Below are 19910 nucleotides of genomic sequence, written 5' to 3'. Positions count from 1 at the left end.
TCCCAGAGTTATATGGCTCAATATGATAATTGAGGACGGAGGAGATGACACACCTAACTAGAAAAACAAACATACGGTGTGGTGCCCCTAACTTCATCGCATTTTGAGATTATCAAAACCTTGTTTCTGCATCCTCACCCTATATCCAGCAAGATTTAATTGAAGAAATCTGGGTCAGGTCAGCCCCTCTGGAAATTATTAAATATAAACCCTCACATAAGATCCAACAAAACTCATTAATACTTCATCTGTCCCACGATAAGAGTCTTATTTTGTCATTTACGTTCGCCCTACAATAAGAGTTCTATTTACTCTAAGCTCTCACGAGCGAAGACGTGTCGAAGTGAAAGCCCCGGGAATGATTGAACGTAAATATGTACACTTTTACCATAAATGGTAAGTAGCCCCACATTTCACCAACTTATTTCACTCACATTTTATTATAAAACTAATATATAAATAAGTCGATCCCACATTCTATTCACTTTACTTTATATTTCTTAAAAATCATGCCCAAACCAAATAGGACTTCTGTTATGGGAAGAATGGAGTATAAACCAAAACAATAGTATATGTTTGATATATTTATACTATTAAAAATGTGTATTTTGCTCACTCTTAAATAAATACTAATGAGATGAATATAGTCAAGATATTTTACAATTATCTTTTTTATTATCATCTTTAAATTTAGGGATATTGTTCCTTAAATTCATAAACTTTGGACAAATTTTGGTATTTTCAAGAACTTGAGAATTGATCTAAAATATCACAAACTTTACATTTGTTTTTTATTTTTCACGGCAGTTCAACCACTATATCCAACTAATTTACATGCATTTTTTTTATCTTAATTGGCACTACTAAATCAACATAATTTTTTATATGGCTTTTTATTCTACTTGCCATGAACTTAAAAAGTGGTCTAAAATATCATAAATATTTCACGTTTACCCACGTAAAATAAGTTTTTCGCCGAAGATATCTTATTTGCGTTATAGGTTCTGAAATAGTAACAAACAAAATACTAGCACTATAATTCACAATATTGTATACTACCAATAATTAAGCTCATGAGAAATATCAGAATTTGACAAAAGTTCATGCTTTTAGAGACAGGTGTGATCAATTGCTAACTTTCTTAAGTTGTTAACTCTTTTAACTCATCAACGCAGTGTATTAAAAATATCAACATGATAACATTAAAATGTCAACACATAATTTTGTTGACATTTCAATATAATGTGTTGATATTATGTGTTGACATTTTAATGTCATTGTGTTAACATTTTTAATACACTGCATTGATGAATTAACAACTTAAAAAGCTAGCAATAGTGTTATATTGCTAACTCACCCTTAAATTGCTAACTACAATTAAATGATAGACAACACTCCCTCCGTCCCCAAAGAATATGCACTTTGGGTTCGACACTGGTTTTAATATAAAATTAGTAAAGTGAGAAAGGGGTAGAGAGAAAAAGTAATTAAAGTATTGTTAGTGAGGAATGAGTCTCACCTTATTACAGAGCAAAGAGTTTCCAAAATTGAAAAGTGCATATTCTTGTGAGACGGATTAAAAAGGAAAGAGTGCATATTCTTGTAGGACGGATGAAGTATATTTTTAAATCAAGGGCCAAGATAATTCAACTTCGAGTATCAATACATTGAACGAAAAATGTCAATTATGGTATTTATGTCAATTAACAACAAATTAGTTGTAACTAACTTTTAAGAAACATCTCAAAACTTAAAATTCATATAACTATCTCGATTTAAATTTTTTTCACACAACATATATCAAATTAAAGATAATTTTATAAGGATTTTAACGAGATCCTACATGCATATGTTTCGATATCAATATTTGATATTATTTTCGTAAATTTTTATATATTTCGACAACAGTTTAATGTCAATATAACTAACATAAGAGTTGTGATCAATTGAGATTTTTTAGCCTAATTGAGAATTGAGATGCATTATCAGCCACTCATTTATATTAAATGAGTTATTCAGAATTTGCCACATTGAAAATATTTTTAGATTAATTAATTATGAAACGGCAGAATGGTAATTTTATGGTACATTTTATTCAATAAATATTTTTTAATTTTTTTTTTATTTTTTCTTATTTTTTTTCAATTAAATATACAATTCATGTCAACTACATATACAATTCATGTCAACTACACACATATAATGTCAACTATGTGTACAATCCATGTCAATTACATATATAATCCATATCAACTACATACATATAATGTCAACTACATATATTATATGTAAAACGTTGTTGTTGACATAAATAATATAGGTCGTTGACATGAAAATATTTGTTGTTGAAATTAATTATTTGTAAAATGTTGTTGTTGATATAATAGTTGACATAAATAACGTTTGCTGTAGACATCGTAGTTGACATCGCGCGAAAATGACAATTATGCCCCCTAGTTGACATAATGTCTCCGTAGTTGACATCGCGTGAAAATTGTGAAAGAGTGGCTGAAAATACATCTTAGTTCTCAATTAGGTCCAAAAATCTCAATCTAACATGACCCACTAACATAATATGTCAACTTAATACATGTAAAATGTCAATATGAAACTGTGTTGACATATTTAAAACATGGTGTTGATATGTTTAATTCACTGTGTTGATATTTTGATCTAAAACCCTAAACTTAGAGTTGTTATTATCTTTTTAATATTAAAAATAAAAAATTAAATTTACATATGACAATTTATAGACCAGTAAATCTAAAATCTTATAGTATTAAATTAGTTATAGTTAGCAATTGATCACACCTCTATATACCAATATTCCTTAAATCGTATAGTAGTATACTAGGGGGAGTGATCAATTGCTAACTCAACCTTTAATTGCTAACTACAACTAATTTAAAACGATAAGATATGTAAAGATCTAGTGGTCTACAAATTGCTAAGTGTAATTTCATTTTATTATTATTTAAAATTTAGAAAACTATCAAAATTAGGGTTTTAGATCAAAATGTCAACATAATGTATTAAACATATCAATATGATGCATTGAATATGTCAACACAATTTAACATTGACATGTTATATGTATTGTATTTTGATATATTATCATATGTATGTTTACATTAACCTGCTACAAAAAAAATACGATTTTTTTTTCCAAATTTTGACATCGGAACATATGCAAGTGAGATCTCGTTAGAATCCTTATAAAATTATTTTTAATTTGATATGTGTTATGTGAAAAAATAATTTAAATTGAGATAATTATAATCATTTAAAATTTTAAGATATTTTTTAAAAATTAGTTATAACTAGCTTTTTGTTAATTAATTATTTTTAGACCACATTGATATTTGTGGATGAATGATCTTATATCTTGATTTAATAATCCGCATATAAATGAATAAGTTGTAGTTAGTAATTTAAGAGAGAGTTAGCAATATAACACACCCCCATTATACCTATAAATGAATAAGTTGAAGTTAGTAATTTAAGAGGGAGTTAGCAATATAACACACCCCAGTATACTAGTACATACTAGCACTCTTTCCATTTTTAGTAAAAATTATCAGCTACAGCCGCAATTGTTGACTTTGCTATTCACTCATTCCTTAATCTCCGTGCCGAAAAGGAAATGTGCGAGTAGTTCGGGACAGAGGGAGTATTATACTCTGTATGCAATTTTTTTTTATTAATGGTCCAAATAAATTAAAATAGTTCGCACGTGGATGGCCTAAACTCAAAACAGTGGACTCAGCTCGCAGCGAAGAAATCAAACATAGAAATTAGAATAAATGAGAGCAGCATTATCTCCTCTGTTCTGTTGTTGTATTCTGCAACAATAATTAGTAACGAATAAACTAAAAATGAAAACGAAAGGTGGATCTAGGCCTCCAATTTAGGGTTTTCTTCCTCATTCTCCCTCCATCGTTTCGGCTTTCGTTTTTCTAATTTTTTTATGAAGGGGCAATCGACTAAAACTTATTCGCCAATTAGGGGTTTTGTATGCGCGGCAAAGAAAATTGGGCGATTGCAGTTATAAGATTATATATCTATGATCTAACCATACGAAACGAGTTATTTGATTTGTTAATATGGGAGGATCGCAGAAATCAAAGAGGGTTTCATGGGCTACTGAAGTTAATCTATGTCAGGTAACTTTTTTATAAAAAAATCATTTCTTATTGTTGACTTTTGCTTGACTTACAATTGATTTACAAATGTGTTGAGAAAGTATGAGTCCTTATAGCTTCTTGGTGTGTGTGATAATGATAGACTTTAATTCGTTGACACAGCAATGGTGCTAAGTTGATACAGCAGAGAAGCTGGCCTGTATCAGTTGGGAAACAATGATAGATATTAATTCGTTGAATTCAGTGATGGTATTTGCAATATTGGGAATATCCTCTCTTATTAGTATTACTAAGAATGTTTTATTAAGAAGGCTCCATAAACTAAACCAGCCGATAAACCAGCCAATAGAGTGGTGCCACTTTGTTGTATAAGCCTTAATTGTATAGTGTAGATTGATATTGCTGTGATAACAACCAAATTGTACTATGAGTAAAATGAAGCTCTTGCAGGTTAGATTTGAAGCAACTATCCTGGGTAAATGTAGTTTATGATGTTGTGTATCTAATGTAGTTACCAAAGTGAACCTTTGGCACTTGCTTCATGCTTTATGTTTTTAAGTGAAGCACAAAATAAATCCATTCAGCTACAGCCATGTTTCCTGATCAGTAGATCACCCCTTCCTATTGAAGTTCTTCCAATTGTTTGGCATTCATTTAATTGAATGAAATATGCCACCTTCTGATACCCAGGATTAAGTGTTGAGAGTGTATTATACTATTATTAACGATGAATCAGGCCATACATTTACGATTTGCTCGTCTTATTAGCCACTACCCATTGGTCAGTTCTTGAAGTATTGGATTCTGGTAAATACTATATGGATTCAAGACTCTATATTGGCATTGCTTTTGCAGCAGTAGTTAGGATACACTAACTTACCACACTGAGTGGAGTGTGTACTGTAGGAGATGCCAGCCTCGTTATTTTGGGATCAACTGAATTGGTACATGGAGGATGAGGCATTGTTATTACTCTCTATGAGTTCGTTTGCCTCATCAATTACAATAACTTTGCGCATTCCATGGGATAAAGTGATAAACTAATCATCTTCGCTAATGGAGTGTTTGCTTTTGTTGATGATGGCTTCTTTTGTAATAGTTGTTGGTTAACCACTTAATTTCTGTTTTCAAGTTGAGTTTCATATGGCAGCATTTCTGCCACGATATATTGAACTAATGCATTACTACGGAAAAAAATATCTTCAAAGACGATGTATGTTATTCTTAAATCAGGTTACGTTTTTTTGCTAATGTGAATGCTTTTGGTAGTAGTTGGTAATATTGGGTGGCTGTTACCCGGCGTGCGCTCTGCGCGTGCAGGGGGGTGTTATCAGTGTAGTTAGGGTCGAGGGTCGCACCGGATCGATGATGTGAAAATTCGGGTCGCGGGTCGGCGGGTCGACTGGGTCGAGAGACCCACTATTCTAGGCTAATTTTTTTGCCTTTTAATATTAAATCAAATAAATATATTACTCTAATGTTTACAATATATCAAATAAAGTTTCAATACATATAGCCTATAGGTAGATAAAGTGGTACAAGCTGCTTGTAGAGGCCGAATTAGAATTAAAATCTGCACACAAAATTCAAAAAGAAGATGAAAGTTAGAACAATACCTTGATTAAACAAAGGAAGGAATAGATGAAGGGTGGCTCTGTATATTTGTTTAGGAATGAAGAGGATGAATTTAGGGTTTGAAAAGCTTGATGTGGTTCATGCATATATATAGATAATTGAGATTGAGAAACAAAGGAGAACGTAGAAAAAACGTTTGCTGAGATTTTTGAAAATCAGAATAAAAGTGTGAGAGATCTGAGGAACAGAGGAGAAAAAACGTGGGCTGAGATTAGAGAAAATCAGAACAAAAGTGTGAAAGATTTGAGAAAATCAGCAGACTTTTAGGTAACTTTTACTTTTATACTTATGTTTATTTTAGTAAAAACAAATCAGCATTAAAAAGGAAAAGATTCAGAGAATAAAGGTTTAGGAATTACCTGTATCTCGACCCAGGCGACCCGGCGGCGACCCCGTACCTCGATCAACCCACCCATGTTGGGGCGGTGACAGTCTCGACCCGGGCGACCCGAGCGACCCGAGCGCCATTTTGACAACACTGGGTGTTATTAAGATGGAAGAAGTTAAAGAATAAAGAACAGCAGAAGGACAAAGAGTTAATGGGGAGAGAAGAGAAATGGTGACAAATTACAATGGATTATGTGGACCTGAACCACCTGGACCTTTTATAATGTCAACTTGTATACAAGTTATAATGCTAACTTTTCTTAAATTGCCAACTCATCAATACAGTGTATTAAAAATGTTAACACGATGACATTGAAATGTCAACATAAACTTAGTTGATATTTTAATATACTGAGTTGACATTTTAAATATCAATGTCAACACAGTGTATTAAAATATCAACTAAGTTTATGTTGACATTTCAATGTCATCGTGTTGACATTTTTAATACATTGTATTGATGAGTTAGCAGTGTTAGCAACAGATCACACCTCTAAGTTTATATAGGGTACAAAAAATTATGGTGATTCGATTGTTCGAAACTCTTTAAATAAAAATTTGTATTGCAGTTAAGGTAATCTATCTTTACTCTTAATCACTCACTTCAATAACCATTTGTCATCCCAATTTAAATATATAAACATAGTATGTTATGTTCTTCCAGATTTACGGACCTGAGAAAAACTGTGTGTGGCTTTTTCATTTTCTTTACCGTTTTTAATTGTGTTGTTTGAATTGGCTATACATTGTTGATGCAACTAAAGCATGTCTTCCGTTCACTAAAGAATAGTACTCTGATAGTAGATGTTAAAAGCACCAGACAAACATTACCATAGGCTCACCTTACTTATTAATTACTAGCATTAGTTTCTTTAAAAATTTGAGGGGGTAAAACGCACTTTTCTAATTTTAAGGATGAGATGATGCGACCATGAAGGTTTGTGGATGTAAATGTGAGAGCATAATCATATCACTCTCCACCTTCCGTCCGGCACTGGTGGAAAGATGTTGGCTCAATGCTCTAAAGATGGTGATTTGTTTGCTCCAGTATTAATTACAAACTTGATCTTATCATGTCAGTCTGGGCATTTGACTTCGCATTGTGAATGTCTGACGGGTATTTCTTCTACCCTTACCTACAGGATATTAAAATGATTTACAATCATATGGGTCTGTTGGAGCAAATTTCAGCATCTTTACATCATTTTTATGTTTCACAAGAAATAAAGAAAGAGAAACGATCTGTTTGGCTGTTCACATCTGTGACAGACCATCTTGCTGCATTCTCTTTAAGTAAAAAATCAATGGACATCACTTATAAATGGACCTTGGTGGGCCGACATTTACCCTTCAGTGGAGTAATTTTAAGTGCAATGGCCCTTATCTATTTTTAGCCATCTTCAGTTATGAAGTCTGTTTTGACTATTCCGGTTGTTTATGTATCTTTTTTGTTGCTACTTGTGCTTCTGAGGCTATCATTCGGTTGCTTTGATGATAATATGATTGAGTTGTGATGAAAAGAGTCAGCCTGAATTGCTTTCTTCATACTAATATATTTGTGTCAACAGGTAAGGCTATTTTTGTCGGAAGAATGTCCTTCACAGGTTGGAATGGGAACCCAAGACCATCTCCTTCAGGCAAAGGCATGGTCGTTACAGGCAGGTGGCATGGCGTCTGAAGACAACTTGCCTCCGGGCTTTGAGTTAAGCCAACCTGCAAATCCTTGGGCAGTGAAGCTATCTCATATATCTCTAGTGAAATGGAAGTGTCCTCCTAGGGTATGTCTGATTAAATATTATGTGCCTTTCTCATTTTGGTTGCAAAAGGCTGGGAATCTCTTACCTGCAAATCGTGCAGGTCTTCATTTTTATTTTATCTATGGCTTTCTGGTATTTTTATTGGGCGTGGATGGAAGGAATAAGGGGCACTCTGATGTGGAGGGCTTGTTCTAATACTCACGCATTAGACATATTCTTGTGTTGCAGATTGAAGTAGATAGCTCTTGGCGAGTCGTTGCTGGGGAAGAAAGCAGAGAAACAGAAACCCAGGATCAACGAGAAATGAGAGTGCTAGAAGCAATATATCCACGCCCGTCAGCCATTCCTTTAAAGTGCGATGCATACCTCACTCTTGATGTTTCCTCTTTTCTGTGCATCTTTGATGGTGATTATGCTTTATGTTGGCCTTGCTTGATTCTGTTTGACGTCCTATCTGTATTGAACTTTCTGCTTTGTGCTTGTGCAGCCCTTCTGCATTAGTCGGTGCAGAAGACTCAACTAACAATGACCAGTGCACTCCAGTGGTTCCTATCACATCAATCGAAGATGAAGATGCTTCAGTGGATACATTGTATGCCTCCATGGGATCAAACAGTACACCAATGATTTCCCAGCAACAGCACTCACCTCATGGGGAATTTTTATCTCAGGTCAACACTACTTTAACACCTTCTGTTGGTTCAGCAACAGGCATGGAACCTGATATTATAGCAGCTGCACAAGCTGCCTTGTCATCTGTCATGCCGAATAGTGATCAGAGGAACCTGATAGATCGTGAGCTGCTCATGAAAATTCTCAATGACCCAAAAATGATCGAGCAACTGATTGCAAACCATACTGCATCTGCTAGTGGGCAAACTGCGGCATCATCTAGCATGGCATCTTCATCCACTTTCCATGGCATGCCAGTTATGGGAACCAAAAATGTTGCATCGTATAGTTTGCCTGGAATACCATCAACTAGTGCACAGTATATCCCCAATTTGGCCTCGACTCCTATGGGTTCTTTTGATTCAGACATTATGGCTGTCCATCGAAGAGAGCCACTCCCTGGTCGTTTTACAAGACCAGAAATGGTTGTTCCATCACCTATTTTTGCAGCATCTGGACCTTATCATTCACCAAGTAGGACAGGATCCATCCCCCATCTACGACCATCGGTACCCGATGTCATATCCGTGCCCTCTCCATCAATAGCAGCTCCTGTAGCAAAGGATATGAACTATTATAAGAGCCTCATTCAGCAACATGGGGGAGAGAGAAGAGAGACTATGCCCCAGTTTGCTCATCAAAGTAACCAAGCCCTAGTGATGGGTCAAGAACCTCTGAATAACACGATGATGAGACCAAGGGACACGAAGCCAAGGATAATGAAGCCTTGCATCTATTTCAATAGTTCGAGGGGTTGCAGGAATGGCCCGAACTGCACCTTTCAGCATGATGTATCACCGCAGCAGAAAGTCAATAGTATTCCGAATGTTCAAGGTACTAAGCGAATGAAACTGGATAGAGAAATTACCGGTGCATAATTTTGCTACCGATGCGTTTCTTTTGTGTAAATCTTTGTTACTGTGATGATTCGTTTCCCATCTCTCTTATGTTCTTTTCCCTGAGGGCCAATTAATATTTCTTATTCCATGCTATATTGCTATTATATTTTGTCCTCAATTTTGAAGTTCTGGATAAAGTAGCTGCATTTCTTTTCTTTGTTATTGTTTTTAATTTGATACGAATATTTAGATGTGGCTTCTAATGGTTTTTGGGTTGATTGAACTCTTTTCATGATTCAGTATGAATGCCTTTTGTTATTACAACTAAAATGATCATGAAAAAGGTACAAAATGAAGTCTGGATCTTTCTAGAAATGCTTGACATACAATGGGATTGCCTTAGTTTTGAAACCTAATTTAAAATAATTGCTTGGAAGCCTGTGGGCAGAATAACATTATTTTGTGTAAAAATGCGAGAACACTTGCATTGATCGAACGTACAAAGTAACTGCATTTTAGTTTAAGTTAAGTACACTCGAACATTCCAGCCAACGATAGGCATCTGCCATAAGTCTACACTATCTAACAAGTAAAACGCCTCGTGCCATCCCGGCTGCTTCCTTAGTCTCGTGGATCGTCTCACAGCAGATCTAACCTCACCGCCTCATCAAGAGCAATCACACCAATAGCAGCAACCTCTTGCTTCATCACTAATAATTCTGCTTTGATTGATGAGATTTCCTTCTGTAAAGAGCAAACTTGTGTTTCCATCAACTCAATAAGTTTATACTCCACCCTCTCAAGAATCCATCCCACATTCAGTTTATGCATCTTGAAAAGGCGGAGCTCGGAGATCATGCCTTGAAGCTCTACACGCGAGAGATCAAGGCACTCGGCCAGCTCTAGCCTTTGGTAGACATGGTAGATTCTCTCCAGGAAGATGGACAGAAGACCAGATGATTTGACATCGTTGCCACTAGTTATGTCCCCGTATTTCTTGAAAATAGCTCTGAGCAGAGGGGCAGATTCAGATTCAGATTCAGATTCAGATTCCACCCTGTGCTCATCCACATATTCAAAACCATGCTTGTAACAAGAATCCACTTCCTCATAATGAGTTCCTTCTGCAGCTTCTCCATATTCACATTCTGCTCTTCTGTTTCTTTCTTCCATTGATATGATATTTTCAGTATCTCTCACTCCGAAATTTATTGTCTTTTTGGTACTCTGTAATATAGTTATATGCATGTCTTCTAGAAGATTTTGTAATACACCACAACACAGAATGCAAGAAGGGGCACTTTTGTACAAATCTGATTTCACGTACTTTTACATTTTTTGTCCGAAATAATTATTAAATGCTATTTTCACTACTATTTATGCACTTTCGGTTAAATTGATTTAGATATTAATATATCTTCACATGTCCTCTTCTAATGCTTATAACACTATAATCCAAAACTAAGACTAAATCTACACCGTTAGATTTTGAAATAAGTGGATGAGATTAAAGCTCACAAATTTCAATAAATAGTAGACAAAATATCAACAAAATGGTAATATCGTCATTATGTTATCATTCGTGGATACTTTTTTTATATCAACATAGTGTATTACAAATATCAACAATATGACATGAGAATATATCAACACAAGTACAAGAAAATATCAACACAGTTTTATTGATATTTTAGGCCACCCGCAATGGGGCGCCCGATGGCGTCCATCGTCCTCAGGCGCGGACGATGCCCACATTGTGGGTGGCCACCATCGTCCGCGCCCTGCGTCCGATGATTTTGATGATTTTGATGAGAGAGAATTGACATTAATACCTTTAAGTTTATTCAATAATTTTATAATTTAAAATATAATCGGGCATTATTTCAACCCCTAAATCTCCTAATCTAATAGTATTTAGTCTTAATTTGTGATTGATAATTAGTTAGCCATTGATCACTCCTCTCTTTTCACTTCCCAGTACAATTTATTTTGACATTTATAATAATATAATTAAACATAGCTTAGTTTAGATTAATTAATTATCATGTAGGCATTCAGCCTCTCCACCCTATAGCTTAAATCTCGCCGGAAGAAATTCTTTTCATGTGAAAATTGAGAGATAAAAAATTCATGTATTCATGTACTAGTATTTTGTAACATATGGATCAATTCGTGTTTGAATCCTGTTTAGTACGCCTTTTGTTGTTTTTCGTAACTATTTATTACTTGTAATTTACGTTTCTTTGGATTTTTCCACCCAATTTGATTCTTTAGTTCATTAGTATTAATTTATTTATATTTTTTATATCATATAAGTAGATTTTCTTAAGGCTAGATTAATTCATTTATGGGATAGGATCCTCTCCAATGTGGAGGAAACACAGCACCCTGCTGTGCAAATAAAACGACGCTGCTTTACTTTTTCATGCTATTTTTTTTGTTCATTTTTATATTTCCTTTCTATATACGGTAATTTAATATACTAATAGTGATAATAACTAGAATTAATCAACTACGCTGCATTCTTTTTTTATGTGTTTCTTTTCTTCCTTTTTATATTTCTGTTTCATCGATAATTAAAGTTGTGATGTACTATTTGTTACAAGGAAATGAAAGCTTGTTTAATAATACGTGCATAATAATATCTTCTCTTGATTATACTATATGTTTACAATATTTAAGTTTAATCAACCATTTTGCAACATTTGTTTATAATAGAAATTTTACAACATTTGTTTATAATAGAGAAATGCAAGCTTGCAAAATAGTTTTTTTAATCTATTAAAATACTAATCTGAAATTTAAATTTAATAAATTAAAATCATAGAAAAAGAATTGGATCCCCTAATTCCATAATTGCTTTTTAGTTTTAAATTCAGTTCAATTTTTTGGCATATTAAAAAAATACTATTATCACCGACAGTGCTGAGCTGTGGAGACCTTAAAATCACGGGTTCAAACCCACCACCCACTAGAAAACTTTCGGACTTAATCCGTAAATCCGATCGAGCAGAATTAGTTGGATTCCGCCAAAGGCGGATTTAGTACACATGTGATTAAACCCAAAAAAACTACTATTTCGTAACTTTTGTTTCTTTGTTACAAAATATATTAAAATAACTAATTAAAATATTAATTATCAAAGAATCACTAATTAACTATTAGTATAATACACTAAACTAACTTTGATTAATTCAAGTTACCGAGAATAGCTAATAAAGTACTGTATAAAGAAAGGAAATGTAAAAAGGAACAAAAAAAAGCATGAAAGAGTAAAGCGGCGTCGTTTTATTTGCACACAGCAGGGTGTTGTGTTTCCTCCCCAGTGCAGAAGATCCTATCCCTTCATTTATCTAGTAATTAAATACTTTTACTATTAAGTACTTTATGCGAATCAAATATTCGATTTTTATTTCTTCAAGGTTTTACTTTCTTACAGGCATACAAAAGTAAAATGTTTTCAATGTAGGAGTGAAACGGAACAAAAACGGAGCTTATGCCTTATTTCATACTCATACCGTTGTTAATAAAGACGTTTATTTTTGGCACAGAGTTTAAGAATAATATATTAAATGAATGGTGAATAAAATATGAGAGAATAAAGTAAAAGAGAGTTTTACTTTTTGTCAAAAATAGAAATGACTGCATTATCATGAAACTTTTTAAAATAGGAAAATGACTATTTTAAAGGCTGCAAACATGCGAAAGCTGGAGAAGGTGGAGCTGCTGTTCCAGGAGGGTAGACAGCTCTGGCGGCTCGCTGGATTAGAGCTCGGACAAAGCCGACGACCCGCCGAGTTGGTTCCTGTACTAAGCCGGCGACTATCCGGCAATGAATGTCGACTCCCGAACAGAAGCAACGCCCCGCAGAGTTGGCCTCACGCCGAAATCAGCGACCCGCCTGGATTCACATTTCACAGCAGTTGAATGCGGTATTCATCATGTTTAATGTGAATATTTTAGTGTGGAGATCAATAGCCATAAATCAATAAAACAACATATATTTATTTGATTTATTTTGTTTGTTTATTTTACTTTCTTGTGTGGAACAGGAACAGCAGGGGAATATTTTATGTTCAAAATGAAGACTGAGAATGTAGTTGTTGGGTGTATTTAATGTATTCAAATTAAGAGGGAAAGGCGGCACTGTTTTTTAGAGAGGAAAGAAGAGAAGAGGAAAGGGATGATCCAAACTCCATCACTTGGGAGATCTAGAGTTGGGGGATACCATGGATTTCATATATAATTGATTTTAGTACGTTTGGTTAGATCTAGTTGCTCCAAATACGTAGTAGGGTGAATTTGTTGGATATTTTCATGACTTTTATGGTTTAATTTATGTGTGATTCTTATTTATGAATTGTTCAATTATTTTGCTAATCTTGAGACGTCTTGATAGGTAAAAATCCTTAGCCATTATTCTATTGTCTCTTTAGCATAGATTTTGATCAAAAAACTCATAGGTAAGAAATTCGAGATTTGAATCTTAATAAGAGAGAGTCTCGAGTGGATCAATAGTTTTTATCTATTAAAATTTGTTTGGTATCTATTGCGCTTCCGCGGGCATTAAGTTAATGTAGTACTGCCTCCGTCTCAATTAAGTTGAGTCAAAATTTTTGAGCACTAAGATTAAGAAATTTTATTGAAAAGTAGGAGAGATGAATAAAGAAGGAAAGATAAAGAAAGAGGGAAATGAGTGATGGAATAAAGTAAGAACGATTGAATGTTTTGGTTTTTGTGAAAAAAAGAAATGACTTAACTTAGTTTGGACGTCCCAAAAAGGAATACGACTCAACTTAGTTGGGATGGAGTGAATATGATTTAATTATGTGTTTGAAAATTGAAAAAAACTAATCTAAAGCATGCTACGCTACCTAGCAGCGGTGATAGGTTGGGAGTAGAAGTTGGGAGATGTGTCCAGCTTTCGTAGGTATACAAGTGTTTAACTGATAGGCAGCGTACAACAAACTTAATCCTCTTAAGCATAGTCTTGATCGTAGTAGTCCATCGAAGTTTTCCAATTCATATGCCCGAGTTCTTCTTGTCTATTCTCTAAAATTTGTGTTTAGTTTCTTTGGCAAACTCAATTTACCAATCTTAAATTAAATAACTTACACTAGTTTGACACTCTTTTACTAAAACTGCATATACTCTTGCAGCTACTATTTTGTAAGTGTGTGTTTTTTATAGAATCAAGTGCAAGTGTTTTTATTTCCACCAATATGTACACGTAACAATTGTCTATGCAAATATTAAATCAGAGATTATGGTGGTGACGGAGGCGGAACCGGACCTCAGACGCCGGCGATTTGGCGGCGACGCCGTGCCAGCAGATGCCGCCACGGCACATTTCATGATGGTGGTCGCGCGCCATAAGAGCCTGCGTCGCCTTCCGCGAGACGTCCCAAGCGAGGCTTCCGATGAGGATTGCGGCCACCACCGCCGTCGACAGGGCGAGGACGTAGACGCCGCCGAAGCTCCGCCCCACGGCGAGGCTGTAGGCCTTCATCGCGGCGAAGACAAAAAGGTAAATCGTCGTCAAATTCCCGACCACCGCGTTCGAAATCGTCATTGGATTGGGGGTGCGATATTTTGTGAGTGAAATCGCAAATCTGTTAAGAGTTTGTGGATTGATTGGTATTTGGTGGGTGGAATTTAATGGTTGCGGCGGCACACCTTATAGTGGACGCTCTTATAGTTGTAGCGGATCCCTACTCCACAATTCCTATTCGACTCCTCCCATACACTCACAACATACATGATTATAATATTATTTTATTTTATTTTATTTTATTTTATTTTATTTTATTTTAAGTAGGTGGAATAAGAATTGTGGAGTATGGGATCCACTCCGATATATGCCTTCTGTGTTACAGGGCAACAAACTGAAAGCGATAGATGCATATACCAAATTACTACTCCATTTACCAATTATCGATCCACAGTCTGTGCCCCGCTTGATTTTCACCTCGTTTTGAGTCATAATTTTTGACATTCTCTTTTATATAACTTATGTCCCATAAAAATATGTGCATTTAAAATAATATGGAAATTATTGTAAAATTAATAAAATAAGAGATAAAATAAAAAAGGTAGTTAAAATAATGATAATAGATAGTAAGACTCATATTATTATTAGTGTAGGGTAGTGATAAAATGCAAACTTATATATTGTACAAACTCCAAACTTTTCAACACAGTGTCAACACAATATAAAATTTCAAGATTTTGATGTCAGCACAATATCAACACAATGTCAACACGGTGTCAACCGTTGACATTGTCTTGGTATTTTTTGATGCTATTATTTGATCATCTGTTGAAATTTTTTAATGGTCCAAATCATAGTTTGGAGTTTGTACAATATTTAGAGTTTGCATTTGATCACATCTCTATTAGGGTAAAATGGTGGATTATAGTTGTATAAGCTGTAAATATATCGATTTATACGAGTAATGAGTTGGAGATAACATTTTATAAATTAAAATATTCATATTTTTATGTGACAGACGAAAATGAAAGTGTTCATATTTTTACGACACATATGAAATACTTTACTTCTTTTTTCTTTCTTTTTTCTCATCATACTTCATTATCCTTTATGTATTCACTTTAATTTTTAAAGTATAGGAGCATCTTAAACGTGAAAGTGCAAATATGGAGTTTTTCTATGAATATTTTTAGAAAACCACAAATATAGGGCACCCATTAGACAGTTTACTCTTAATACAAAGGAGTTGAGAAAAATTGAAATAAAAAAAATATAAATAAAAAAGGGCTATTACCCTTGGAGTGAAGTGCATTTCATTATCATGCCATTAAAACCACTGATACATGGCGGATTCAGATTGGTTGGCGTTGTTACCAAACAATATGTAGTCATTATTGTTACTATATAGTATATGATATTTAAGTAGTCATTAGTAGTATTAATCAATTAAATACTTTAGATCAAGCTATAGAGGACAAAATAGTTATTCTCGATGTAAAATCACATATTCTCCATAGTTTGAATGGATCAAGTGCCATTCCATTTCTAGTTTTTAGCTTTTGGCATTTTTCATGTGCCATTCCATTCGCAATTGGTTGCTCCCAAAATTGAGATGCCATTAACAAAATAATACTTCATTCCATTCCCTTTCGGTGTCTCCCAAAATTAGTGTATAATTCATTTTCATACGATTCTCTTACTATTTTTTTTATCTATGCACTTTAACTTATTTACATTTTTTGACGAGTTGTATGATATGTAATGAATGCTTATTATGTGTAGTGTATTGTTTGTGATAACAATTTGATAACACTTAATCTAAATTGTGGAATGTAAATAACACAAAAAATTAAACGTGCTTCAGAGTATGGTAACACTACATATTCTACTAATTGGAACCTACTTATTTGAATTTTGATGTCGATGTCGCTGTCAGTCGGTAGAAACTTAATACTCCTATTTTCTTGTCTAGAGATTAACTGATCGTGACTAAAGATGCCCACCGGTTCCGGCGGTTAACCGCCCAACCGGAACTGTGTACATTTTCTCGAATCGGAACCATCGCATTTGGAACCGCGGTCCGGTTCCGGTTCAAGATTTTTCGAACCGGAACCGTCACCGAACTGCCGGTTCCGGACGGTTCGGAACCGTCGGTTAACCGGCGATTTCACGGTTCCGGCGCGATAACCGAGGCATCGGCGGGGGCAGCTTTTTCAGGAGGTTTTGTCGGCCGGTTCCAGCTATTTTTGGACTGGTAACCGCCGGTTTTCGATGGCGGTGCGGAACACGAGGCTGACACATTGCAGGTTTTGCAGCCGGTTTGTTGACCGAACCGGCGGTTCCGACGGTTTTACACCAAAACTGCCGGTTTGGTCCGAAATTCAATTTTTTTTTTAATTCTGATTTTGAATTCAAATTCATCCATTTTCCCTCATTTTTATCTATAAATACCCCATTCTATCCTCACTTACATTCACCCCATTCTTGTGTTAACAAGAGTTTCTCTCTTCAATCTCTCAATTCTATCTCTTTGTCTCCCATTTCTCATTTGTGCTATTATGTTTACATTTGAATTATTCAAGTGCTACTCTTATTACGCATTGTTATACACTTATACTTGTTCCCGTAGTTCTATAAGTTATCTTTCTCAGTTGCTAAAATAAAAAATATATATATTATTCCATATTTCTAGTTTTCTACTATATAATTTGTTACTATCAAGATGTCTTCATCTCGAGAAGGTCGTGTTGATAAGGGAAAGGGAAAGTCCAAGAGGCCAAGTCGAAGATCCGTTATTGATGAAATTTCTCAAAGGAACATGGATGCGTGGCAGGTTAATAATTATTATCTACTAATATAATTAATTATGAATTACATTACATTATTGTTCATAATTCTATTGGATATTTACAATACAAATATTATTTTGTAGATTCGAGAAGAGCAAGATATGGCCAATGCTATTGCTCTCTCTCTCTCGCTCTCAATCCTAAGGCGATGCTTATGTTGGTACCGGTAGTGGTGCTCCCGGTCGCGGTGCCTATTCTCAACAAATTCCAACCCCTGTGAATTTTGATGACGATGATGATGATGATGATGAGGAGGAGAGCGAGGTGGAAGAGGTTCAAGAAATGCCACCCCCACCACCACCAAGGAGTCGTTGTGGTCGTGGTCGTGGTCGTGGACACCCTCCTCAACCTCCTAAACCAATTGAAAGGTCTTTAACCTCAAACATCATGGTGAAACATTTCAAGAAGGTATAAGATAGTACCGATCCGGACACTTATAATATGTATTGCAACTATCGCAAAAACATATACACATTCCGAAAGGGTGGAGGATATGGTACATTTACCCGTCGCATGGAGAAAGCGCATCCGTCCGAGTATGGTATCGCTCCAACCCAAACTCAACTCAACTTTCAACATGGAGTCGGGACCGGGAGTGGGACGGGTTCATCCCAAACATCAGGTATGTGTAGCAATACTCTTTTAAAATATGATCACAAAAATGCTCTTAATGTGATGTCTAGATTTGACGTGATGAAACATTTTCCATTCAATGCTTTTGATAACGATGCGTTTGAGTTGAGTATGCGACAAGTTTATAATGCCGCTGCAAGAAAATTGAGTCGAATTTCTATGATTCGAGTTGTTGTTAGACAATGCATGGAAAAGAAGGCGCAATTAGGTACGTTTATTGTTAATTTGGGTCATAAAGTTTCAATTTGCTCTGATGTGTGGACTGATTGTTTTTGCAAAAATTCGTATATGGGCATCACTGTGCATTTCATTGATCACAGTTGGACTTTAAACAAACATTTGATTGCATTTCGGGAATTTCCCGCACCACACACTGCACAAGCAATTGTTCAATTGATCATTCAAGTTTTGAATGAATTTCAATTGATCAATAAAATTATTTCCGTTGGTTTTGATAATGCAAGCTCTAACACTGCAAGTATAGATGAATTCATCAGTGCATGTTCTCCTGATATTGATGGCAAATATTTTCATGTGCGATGTATTGCCCATATTTTGAATTTGTGTGTTCAAGATGCGATCGATTTGTGGCAAACGTATGTTGATCCTATTAGAACTGTTGTTAAGTTGATTCATAATAAAGCTCCTATTGGTAGAGCTTGGAAGAAATATTGTCATAGCAAGCAGTGCAGGTACACTAATTTTCGTTTGGATGTTTCAACTCGTTGGAACTCGACGTACAATATGTTGGAGTCGACCTTGAACCACATTGAATATTTATGTGATTTTTTTAGAACTTGTCTGCATGTTCCTTCTGGTTTGCTTTTGATACCTGCTTGTTGGGACCACAACATGGATTTGTTTCGATTATTCCAAGCTTTCAAAAATGTCACTATTGAGTTATCTGGTGTTTATTATCCTACTTTTGTGCGCGTTTTGGAGCATTGCATGTATGTGGCAATTGGTTTTAAGACATGTGTGAAAAATACTCAATTCATAGAGTTGAAGGCTATTTTGTTTTATATGGTTGAAAAATGGTTAAAATATTTTGCGCGTATTCCAAATGTGTTTTTGATTGCAAAATGCTTGGATCCAAAGTGGAAGTTGCATGGTGTTCATAAAATTTTAGACATGTACTATGGTTGTTTGCACAATTTGGATTTTTCTCAACTTCGCGAAATGGGCTTGACAAGAGGAGAATGCTTCGAACTAAGTCTTTCGAATGTTGATGAAATCAAACTAAGGTTAGATAGTGCACTTCGTGCTCTCTACGCGGAATATGAAATGCGGTATAACACCGCTCACCAGGTATGTGTTCCTCCTAGTCCTTCTACATTTGATTTTGGTGGCGGGAACTATAGCAATGTCATGATTCATCCAGACGTAATATCACAATTGCAAGATCTATACGGCGCTACAACCAATAGGACTAGAGCTACTAGTGAGTTAGATATATATTTGGAATCGCACTCTATTTTTCAAGATGCATGTCCTCCTACTCATCA

The 19910-nt window shown here is 35.0% G+C and overlaps 2 protein-coding genes and 1 long non-coding RNA gene across 4 annotated transcripts; 1 reads left to right on the top strand and 2 right to left on the bottom strand.

Annotated features, from left to right (window-relative positions):
* Window positions 1-3775: 3775 nt before the first annotated feature.
* Window positions 3776-9596, top strand: LOC121780353 (zinc finger CCCH domain-containing protein 6-like). 2 transcript variants are annotated; one of them, XM_042177938.1, is made up of 5 exons: window positions 3776-4163; window positions 7079-7281; window positions 7733-7942; window positions 8150-8274; window positions 8409-9596. In XM_042177938.1, exons 3-5 carry the CDS (start codon window positions 7775-7777, stop codon window positions 9469-9471), a joined length of 1356 nt encoding a protein of 451 aa, XP_042033872.1. In that variant the 5' UTR covers window positions 3776-4163; window positions 7079-7281; window positions 7733-7774; the 3' UTR covers window positions 9472-9596. The 2 variants fall into 2 exon arrangements, with proteins under 2 accessions (XP_042033872.1, XP_042033871.1); XM_042177937.1 differs by lacking the exon at window positions 7079-7281.
* On the bottom strand, window positions 5610-6428 carry LOC121780355. Its single transcript, XR_006046000.1, has 2 exons — window positions 6137-6428; window positions 5610-5715 (listed from the first exon to the last, which is right to left on the bottom strand). It is a non-coding gene; the product is annotated as an uncharacterized LOC121780355 (long non-coding RNA).
* Window positions 9597-14689: 5093 nt separating the features above from the next.
* On the bottom strand, window positions 14690-15004 carry LOC121778924. Its single transcript, XM_042176309.1, has one exon. The coding sequence runs from the start codon at window positions 15002-15004 to the stop codon at window positions 14690-14692; it is 315 nt and encodes a 104-aa protein (XP_042032243.1).
* Between the last annotated feature and the right edge of the window lie 4906 nt (window positions 15005-19910).

The sequence above is a fragment of the Salvia splendens genome, chromosome 19, assembly GCF_004379255.2.
Source record: "Salvia splendens isolate huo1 chromosome 19, SspV2, whole genome shotgun sequence".
NCBI classification, from domain to species: Eukaryota; Viridiplantae; Streptophyta; class Magnoliopsida; order Lamiales; family Lamiaceae; genus Salvia; species Salvia splendens.
Note: the sequence above shows the minus strand (reverse complement) of the source record. Positions and strands in the feature narration are given on the sequence as shown.

What these genes read in the sequence shown, in the direction of transcription:
- LOC121780353 (XM_042177937.1), top strand. Translation starts at nt 4,104, where the DNA reads ATGGGAGGATCGCAGAAATCAAAGAGGGTTTCATGGGCTACTGAAGTT. An exon ending in CTGAAGTTAATCTATGTCAG is followed by an intron (nt 4,164 to 7,732) that starts GTAACTTTTTTA and finishes TTGTGTCAACAG; the next exon opens with GTAAGGCTATTTTTGTCGGA. An exon ending in CCGTCAGCCATTCCTTTAAA is followed by an intron (nt 8,275 to 8,408) that starts GTGCGATGCATA and finishes GTGCTTGTGCAG; the next exon opens with CCCTTCTGCATTAGTCGGTG.
- LOC121778924 (XM_042176309.1), bottom strand. Translation starts at nt 15,004, where the DNA reads ATGACGATTTCGAACGCGGTGGTCGGGAATTTGACGACGATTTACCTT.